General features: G+C 41.5%; 1 protein-coding gene across 1 annotated transcript in view; it reads right to left on the reverse strand.

Annotated features, from left to right (window-relative positions):
• CCDC38 (coiled-coil domain containing 38) overlaps positions 1 to 9,608 on the reverse strand; it is a 42,003-nt gene that overhangs the window by 17,173 nt on the left and 15,222 nt on the right. Inside the window, exons 6-7 of the mRNA XM_015559946.1 lie at positions 8,315 to 8,478; positions 8,129 to 8,209 (exon numbers count right to left, since the gene is read on the reverse strand). Coding sequence (XP_015415432.1) covers positions 8,129 to 8,209; positions 8,315 to 8,478 — 245 coding nt within the window. The remainder of the gene's footprint in view (positions 1 to 8,128; positions 8,210 to 8,314; positions 8,479 to 9,608) is intronic.

A 9,608-nucleotide genomic window follows, 5' to 3' on the forward strand; every position in this document is an offset into this window, starting at 1 on the left:
GTGGAGGAGAGCTATGTGGGGGAAAAAAGAGGAACAACTGTAATAATCTGAACAATAAAGATTTAATTAAAAAATAAAATAAAATGATTTCTATTAAAAAAAAAAAGAATTCTCAAAACCCAACAGTTAATCCAGTTGGAAAATGAGCAAAAGACATGAACAGACATATCACCTAAGAGGATATAAAGATGCAAACAAGCTCATGAAAAGATGTTCAACACCATTAGCTACTAGGGAAATGCAAATAAAAAGCACAGTAAGTTATACACATCTATCAAAATAGTTAAAGTATGAAAACAGTGAAAATACCAAGTACTGGTGAAGAGGTAAAGAAACTGGATCCCTCATATATTGCTGGTGGGAATGTAAAATGGTACAGCCACTCTGGGGAATAATTTGGCAGTTTCTTTAAAAACTAAACTTGCATTTACTATCATCTCAGCAATTGTATTCTAGGCATTTATCCTAGAGAAATGAACTATGTTATACAAAAAGTTGTATAAATATATTTACAGTAATTTTATTCATTATAGTCCCAAATTGGAACCAATCTAGATGTTCTCCAGTGAGTGAATAATTATGGGCCCAGCACGCTTCCGCTGTGCAACTCTGCTCTCTCAGTGAGTGAATAATAAAATTGTAGTGTGTCCATACTACTCAGCAAAAAAAAAAAATAAAAAAAAAATGGAACCAATTATTGATATACCCAACAGCTTGGATCAATCCTCAGAGAATTATACTTAGTAAAACATCCAATCCCAAAAGGTTACATACTGTGTGATTCCATTTATATAACATTCTTAAAATTATAAAAATCATAGAAATAGAGAACACTTCAGTGGTTGCCAGGGGTTAGGGGAGGTGGAGAGAGGGAAGTGAATGTGACTATAAAGAGGCAACATGAAGAATCCTTTTGGGTATGTTCTGTATTTGATTGTCTCTCGACTTTATTAATGGCAATATCCTGGTTGTGATATTGTATTACAATTGCAAGATGTCACCATTGAGGGAATCTGGGTAAAGGGGACATAGCGTGTTTCTATATTATTTATTATAACCACATGTAAATCTACAATTACCTCAAAATAAAAGTGACTGCTAAATGCCATAGTGCCCCTGGAATTCAGAGCACAGTGCCTGTGTTGACTTTTGTCATGTATGACTGTTGTGGATTCTGTGGTACTGGCTCAGATCCTTTCCTTGGGGCTGGGGTTACCCAACCTGGCCATCAATGCATTTTCTTAAAGCTCCCTTGTGGTAGCCAGGGTTGAAACAAACAACAATGCTGTAGGGTTCTACTGCCTCAGTTTTGAATGATGTGGTGAATTGCAAACACATAGGCCAGCAGAGTAACATATAAACAGTTGGGTAGTAGACTCTGAGAGACAAAGACCCAAGATGCAGGTGACAGGCATTTTCTGCAAACAGCAGCTGCAGGCACTTCTCAGAGAACACAGGGAGGCCTGTAAGAGCTCAGTCACCTCGGGAGCACACAGAAATGGCAACCACGAACTCCAATATCTGTTATGATGGGTGTGACTACGTGGTAGTATATGTTAAAGAAAGGATAAGGGAGATATTTGGTGAAAAACATTGTTTCCAAGAGAGTTCATCAAGTAAGTACTGTACTCTGATAAGGGCGATTCGCCATTCTCTACACTGGAAGGGGGCTTCCTGCGTTGTTTTCCTGCTCAAAATGTCCAGGTGAAGTCCATGTCATTGGTGATGGTGGAGGTGAAAAGAAATAACATATAATTAGAAATTAATTCTTATTATTTGGTTCAAGATACTCATTGTTCTGCATTGATATGCCCATTACTTAAAAAAATTAGAATTATAATAACAGAAATAGAAGCTCTTTTATTCTACTGAAATTGGATTTCAAGCATAAGAATGAAATCAAAGGCAAACTGGTCGGGGGGGGCGGGCGAGGGGCATTTGCCCAAAACAATACATGTCACAAATCAGGAACATAAATTGTGAATTAAGAGTCATGGTTCTATTTTGACCTAATCATATATGTTTCTAATCACTGGGGTTTTTTAATTGAAGGGAAAAAAATGTTGGACACTTCAATTGTTACATTGGTGGAGAAACCTACCATTGACACATACAAGTCACCCGTGCACTTGTTCCCCACATTTACATGCACTTGTTCCCCCATGTCTACGTGCACGTGTTCCCCCCATATCTACATGCATTTCCCCCCCCACATGTACATGCATTTGTTCCCCCCACGTCTTCATGCACTTGTTTCCCCCACATCTACATGCATTTGTTCCCCACACGTCTTGATGCACTTGTTCCCCCCATGTCTACATGCACGTGTTCCCCCCACATCTGCATGCACTTGTTTCCCCATGTCTACATGCACGTGTTTCCCCATGTCTACATGCAGTTGTTCCCTCCACGTCTACATGCATTTGTTTCCCCCACATCTACATGCATTTGTTCCCCAACCTCTACATGCACTTGTTTCCCCCACATCTTCATGCACGTGTTCCCCCCACGTCTACATGCACATGTTCCCCCATGTCTACATGCACGTGTTCCCCCATGTCTACATGCATTTGTTTCCCCCACATCTGCATGCACTTGTTCCTACCACGTCTACATGCACGTGTTTCCCCACGTCTACATACACTTGTTTCCCCCACATCTACATGCACTTGTTCCCCCCATGTCTACATGCACGTGTTCCCCCCATGTCTACATACATGTGTTCCCCCCATGTCTACATGCGTGCATTCCCCCCATGTCTACATGCATGTGTTCCCCCCACGTCTACATGCACTTGGTCTCCCCATGTCTAAATGCACTTGTTCCTCCCATGTCTACATGCATGTGTTCCTCTCCATGTCTACATGCACTTGTTCCCCACATATTATGTCCACACCTGATCCTGATTTGGAACTGAGCAGTGGCAAAAGTGGTCTCAGGTCTTTTCATCCAGTGTCTCCCAGGTCCCCCCAGATCATCTTTCCATACACCAGCACTCTTAGGACTTTCAGTCACTCTTCTCCTATTCTGACTTGAAACCACAGCAGTCCTCACTCTCCCGCCCTCTTTTCCAGGTTAATAGGTCCTTGATCTCCACTTAGAGATGGCACCTTCTCTGGTTTTACTTTTGTGAATGAAGTCTCACATCTCTTTTGTTACCTGAGTTCCTTTTCCGCCGGGAATTTCCTTCTAAATCTGATGTCGTCCATTTCTCACTGTGGTTTATTTTCCTGAATTCTAGAAATGGAAAAGAAAGAGGGAGGACCCACTTCTGAAAATGAGAACTTTGTCTTCGAGTGAAAGTAGCATTATTGTAAAAGCTTCCAGGGACAGAAATATAAGATGGGGACATCATAACCAATATGATGTAGACAGCAAGGGCCGGTCTCTGGAGCAGGCAGACCTCCTCCAGGGCATGAGGCGGTCTCTATCTCCTGCATCAGTCAGTCATAACCTCTAAAATCGCAATGTGAGCCATTCACTGCTCTGGACTCATTGCTGTCTGAGCATTCTCTTGTTAGATGGCAGGTCTGGGAGCACTGAATCTTAAGCTGTGAGATGCAAATGCTTCTCACTTTTTCTTTCCATTTGTTTTTCCTCTTGTCAAACATCATGTATTGAGTTTAACCAAGTGTCATCACTGTGCTCACTCAATATTTCATACACATGTGTCTAATTTAAACTTAGTAGTGAAAGACACAGGGGAACTGAGCAGGAAGGCCATCTGTGATGTACTGGTAAATGCTTAACAACCAGCTCTCTGGGAAAAAATCCTCCCTGATTTGTTGTTGACCGATTTCTGTGATGTCAATGTTCTCACCCCAGAGTCTCAGAATCGGCTCTCTGAGTAGCCCCTTCCTCTCCAGTGCTCTGCTCTGCGCCCTCCCTGGACCCCAGCTCTGTCTTTTCATCTCATGGGGACTGCTGGGCCCACCTGGGCTCCCCCTTCCAGAGCTGCATTCTGTCCCCAGCAGTACCCGGAGGCCATCACGGGGCCCATCTCATTTGTTGCCTTTTTCTGAGGGGTTCCTTTGCATCTTTCCTGATGTCCAATGACTGAAAACTGTTGCTTCATATGTTTTTCAGACTTTTCAGGCAGGAGGGTGTCTGGTTCTTGTTACCTCAAAGTTACTAGAAATAGAAGTCTTTCCTTGTGACCCCACTTTGATCACTTATTAAATTATTATCTATAGCCCTGGCTGGTGTGGCTCAGTTTGGTTGAGCATCATCCCATGCACCAAAAAGTTGCCAGTTCAATTTCCAGTCAGGGCACATGCTCAGGTTTCAGGCTCAATCCTCTGTCAGGGGTATGCAGGAAGCAGCCAATCGATGTCTCTCTCTCTCCCTTTGCCTTCCTCTCTCTCTAAAGTCAATAAAAACATATATTTTTTTTAAAAAATCTTATATATAATAGTACCTATTTCTGGTCCATTAAGCTGACTCCCAAACATTAGTACCATACTGTGTTAATTCCTAAGACACTGTCATAATATATTATATATCTTAAAGGATTAATAAGATATATAATTACCTCTGTCCTTCAAAAGTATTTATTTCTCGAGATGAACCTCAGAATCACTGTATAAAGTTCTCCCCAACCCAACACTCAAGTTCCTGACAAATTTTTGGTCACAGTTTTATTATAATTCCATAAAACGTATACATTCGTTGCAGAAAATTTGGCAGCTTTACAATGTAAATCTTTCTCTCTAGAAACATGACATATTTCTCTATTTGTCAAATCTCCAGGTCACACAATTAAGGTTATTTGCTTTCTTGGATTTCATTTCCTTGCATGTTTTCTAATTAATGAAGTTAGCTTATGTAGGTTGATATGTTAGGTTAATAAATGTAATTGCCTTTGTGTCCATTTTCTCAAATGGTTTTTTTTAGGTTTTTATGGATGGGAGGTTCTAGGTATGCTATCTTATCATCTGCAAATAATATATTTTCTATGGCTCCAGGTATATATTTTTACGGCTTTATATCTGAAATTAACCTGCGTTTCCAAATTAACAATATATAATAACAGAGAGAGTGAGACTCCTTGTTCAGGTTGTGCTTGAAATAGAAATTCTGACTATTAGTAATCAGCAAATAAACATTGAAACTGAACATTTTAGAATTACAGACACGTACTTAAATTGAAATGAAGAATGTAACTCACTTGTTAATATTTTGGAAAGATTTTCCTCTATATGTTCTCTGCTTTTTGACAGCTTCACCCTTCTCAGCGCTTGCCTGATTTGCCAATGTTTTGGAGACAATTTCAGCAGAAAAAGTCCATATTTAATGTACTCTCTAAGGAGGAATTCTGTTTTTGATATTTCACTACTCAAAGGAAACAAAAATATAATTAGATAGATTTGTGTGAAAGCATGTTCACTGTTTATAAAAAGATTTTACAAAGTTCATTGTCTTGATTATGTATTGACTTAACAAAAATTCTAAGTATGGCCATAAAAATAGGAGCATCAATAAAATATGAAATAAGAAGAAATAACCAGTAGGAAATTTATTTGAATAACACATGACCCAGGATATACACAGGTAGGGTAGACTGATGATAGCTTTACTCTACTTATTTTTTCCAAGGGAAATGTTGTATTACATGTTAGACATAGGGAGAAATTAGAAGGTAGCAAAAGATGGTACTTGTGTGAGGAGAACAAAGGACACTAACACTCAATGAGCACCTACTATGTACTGGGCAATACTCAGGACATGCTACAGATACAATTTCATCCTCAGTACAGCCACAAAAGGAATCCTATATAATAAAACCCTAATATGCAAATTGACCAAACAGTGGAACAACTGGTTGCTATGACGTGCACTGACCATCAGGGGGCAGATGCTCAATGGAGGAGCTCATGGCTGGCGAGCACAGTGGCGGTGGCGGGAGCCTCTCCCACCTCTGCTTTAGGCGGGCAGTAAGGAGTGAGGGGTCCTGGACTGAGAGAGCCCAGACTGCAAGAGGGATGTCTGCCTGCTGACTTAGGCCCCAGCCCCTGGGGATGGGGCCTAAGCCAGCAGGCAGACATCCCTCGAGGGGTCCTGGACTGCAAGAGTACATGAATTTTGTGCACCGGGCCTCCACCCTTATCCTTCTAAGCCTTCCTTATTCACACACACACACACACACACACACACACACACACACACACACTCTTCAATACCCTTATCGATATTACTCCTATATCAGTATCTTCAGCTTCAGTACTTCTTTGGGACAGAAGCATCCTAAAGCCCTGGTGTGTGAGGGATATTCAAGAGTCAAACCTAGATGTTTTCGCCCAGGCCACTGTAGCTCAGTTAGTTGGGCATCTACCCGTGCACCGATAAGTTGCTGGTTCAATTCCCAGTCAGGGCACATAACTTGGGTTGCAGGCTCAGTTCCAGTAGGAGGTGTGCAGGAGGCAGCCAATCGATGATTTGCTTTCACATAGATGTTTCTCTCTCTCCCTCTCCCTTCTTCTCTCTCTAAAAAAATTTTAAAAACAAACAAAAAAAAGCCCTGGATGTTTTCTTCTGTAGTCAAGTGTATCTTACCTGATTTATGTTAAATATCTAACGAAGCTCATGGATCACCAGTCACAAAACGATGGGAGTCCCTTATTATACCACCACTTAGCCTCCCAGGTGTGTGACAAAGAATAGAGCTCGCCCAGCAGCGTGGCTCAGTGGTTGAGCATCTACCTATCACCAGGAGGTCAAGGTTCGATTCCCTGGTTGGGGCACATGCCTGGGTTGCGGGCTCAATCCCCAATAGGAGGTGTGCAGGTGACAGCCATGTTTCTAATTTTCTCTCCCTCTCTCTTCCTCTCTCTCCCTTCTCCCTTCCTCTCTGAAATCGATAAAAATACATCATATATATATATATTAAAGAACAGAGCTAATTTTGGCTAGTATTGCCCAGCTTCCAAGCAAAAGCTTCAGGGCCAGCCCCCTTTCCCTTTGTAAACAGAATTCCAGCTCTCCCTGCAGAGGAGGGCCTCTGTGTGCTATAGAGAAGGAAATAGATAGCAGGCACTTGCATCCCTGGCTCTGTTACCAGCTAGTTTTGCGTTACCTTCTGCACCTTGCTGAGATAATGAGACTCGAAAACAATCAGACAGTTCGCTTCAGAAGGGCCACTGTGCATAAATACAGTACTTTATTCAACCACAGGCTGCTACTCTAGTTCTATAAATAGACAGAGCGAAGGAGAGAAGGGAATTCTCCCCCTTGGGAGCGCCATCAACTAGCTCCTAACATAGATGAGGCTACTGTGGCCAGAATGTGTTTGAAACATACATTTTTGTTAGAAACAACTGGTTTCAAAGAAGCTGCCCTCCAGACCATTTGCTGCATTTTAGACAAGGTGTTGTCCTTCTCCCCAAAAAGCTGGGACATAAGTTTAAGTCCAGGACCTGGTTGTAGAGCAGCGCTAAGCATTCTCAAAAAGAAAAAAAGTTCTAACTTGCTTTGATTTCAAGACTGCAGAGTCTCTTGAATCATTGAAATTATTGCCTAAGGATGATGACAGAAGGAAGCTTCTTTAAGATATTTAAAATGAGATCTATGAGACCATGGAAGAAAGCATCCAGGTTTGAAAAAACTAAATACGGAGAGTGTGGCAGGTGGTATCATAATTTTATCTCAATTCCTTGGTGGGTTTTTTCTTTTTTTTTTTGTCATTATGATCTTGGTTTTTAATATCAATGCTAGGTTCATCTAAGTGTGAGGATAAATATACAAAATACTGCCAATTGTCATTGTAACATATTGTAAAATGAATCCCCATGGCGGAAATGTTAAAATGTGTGAAGAAATGCATCTTAGAGTGAAAGAGAAAGGACACTTAGACAATAATTTGTTTACTCCTAACATTGGTTTTCTTCTTTTCAAAAAATTTCTTGGCTTCTGTATTGACAAGTTAGAGAAAGGTTTCCGCCAGAGATCACTGTACTCTCCTGATACACAATCAGAGACGATCCGCAATCAACAGATTACTCATTTTAAAAATGTGGTCAAGTGTATGAAATCATCACTGAGAAGAGTTATTCCCACTCAGGTCTTGCTAGGCACAAACAGGACTGAATAGGCTGTGCACACTGGATAGGAAAAAGCTGGTGTGCGGCCTCACCTTTTCACCGCCTGCACCTCCATAGTCGCTTTCTTGAGCTCCGCCGTCATTTGGAGTTTGTTTATAGTTTCATGTGCTGCACTGAAAAGGAACACATTTGTTAGTTTGTTTTGTGTTGTGTTCTGAGAAATGGAAAAGAAGAAAGAGGGAGGCAGAAAGCGAGGTGGCTAGAGTGAAAACACGAACATTTTAAGGGCGTCTACGGATCTCTGGTCGTTTTCTCGAAGGAACTCTTCAAAGGCAATGGCGTCTTCTTGGAGCTTTATTTCTGCCTTGTTGATTTGCCGTTCCTTCGTCATTATGTGCTTATCATACCTGGTGATTGTATTCCTTTTGTTTGACACAGCATACTGGGAATAGTGGAAACAGAAGTGCGTCGGGAACAGTAGTCACATTTCTGGCACATGCCAACAGTCTCATAAGAGAGGGGGAAATAACCTGCATTCTAAGTGGGCATTTGGGTTAGAAAGAATGGGATGCCCACATGGTGGGGAGATGGCCTTTATTTGGGAGATCATAGAAAGGAAACTAATTCCTTTCTCACTTTTATGAAGAGGCTCAATATTGCTCCAAAATGGCTGGGCCCCATGAATCAAAAAATAGCTACATATTGCCCAAAGAGCAGGCCCACCTGGTGTTACCCACAGTGTCCTTCCTATTCTCTCTGAGCGTTGGAAACCGGGCTGTCTGCAGCCTCAAGGCTCCTCCCACAGGAAGTACCAAGGGAGAATCAGGTCCCTCTGAGCAAGAGTGGCGGCGCTCAGCCTCAAAGAGCCCTATTCAGATCCCCGGATCTAACTTTGACATCACGCTTCTATTTTTTTTAAAATATATTTTATTGATTTTTTACAGAGAGGAAGGGAGAGGGATAGAGAGTTAGAAACATCGATGAGAGAAGACACCAAAATGGAAACCAAGATGACGGCATAGGTTAACGCCAGAATCCCCGGATAACTTTGACATCACGCTTCTATTTTTTTTAAAATATATTTTATTGATTTTTTACAGAGAGGAAGGGAGAGGGATAGAGAGTTAGAAACATCGATGAGAGAAGACACCAAAATGGAAACCAAGATGGCGGCGCTGCCTCAAAGAGCCCCATTCAGATCCCCGGATCTAACTTTGACATCACGCTTCTATTTTTTTTAAAATATATTTTATTGATTTTTTACAGAGAGGAAGGGAGAGGGATAGAGAGTTAGAAAAATCACTGAGAGAAATCGATCAGCTGCCTCCTGCACGGGGGATGTGCCCGAAACCAAGGTACATGCCCTTGACCGGAATCGAACCGGGGCCCCTTCAGTCCGCAGGCCGACGCTCTATCCACTGAGCCAAACTGGTTTGGCTGTTTTGCTATTCTTAATGACTAAGAATGGAAAGTATTAAGAAATGCTAGCAAAGAACTTTTAATGCTTTAGGTGGTTACAGCAGAAAAATCTACTAAGAGAAAATGTTTTGAAGAGTCTTGAACTTGAGTCAC

This window comes from Myotis davidii, unplaced genomic scaffold (genome assembly GCF_000327345.1).
Source record: "Myotis davidii unplaced genomic scaffold, ASM32734v1 scaffold13, whole genome shotgun sequence".
Taxonomy (NCBI): domain Eukaryota; kingdom Metazoa; phylum Chordata; class Mammalia; order Chiroptera; family Vespertilionidae; genus Myotis; species Myotis davidii.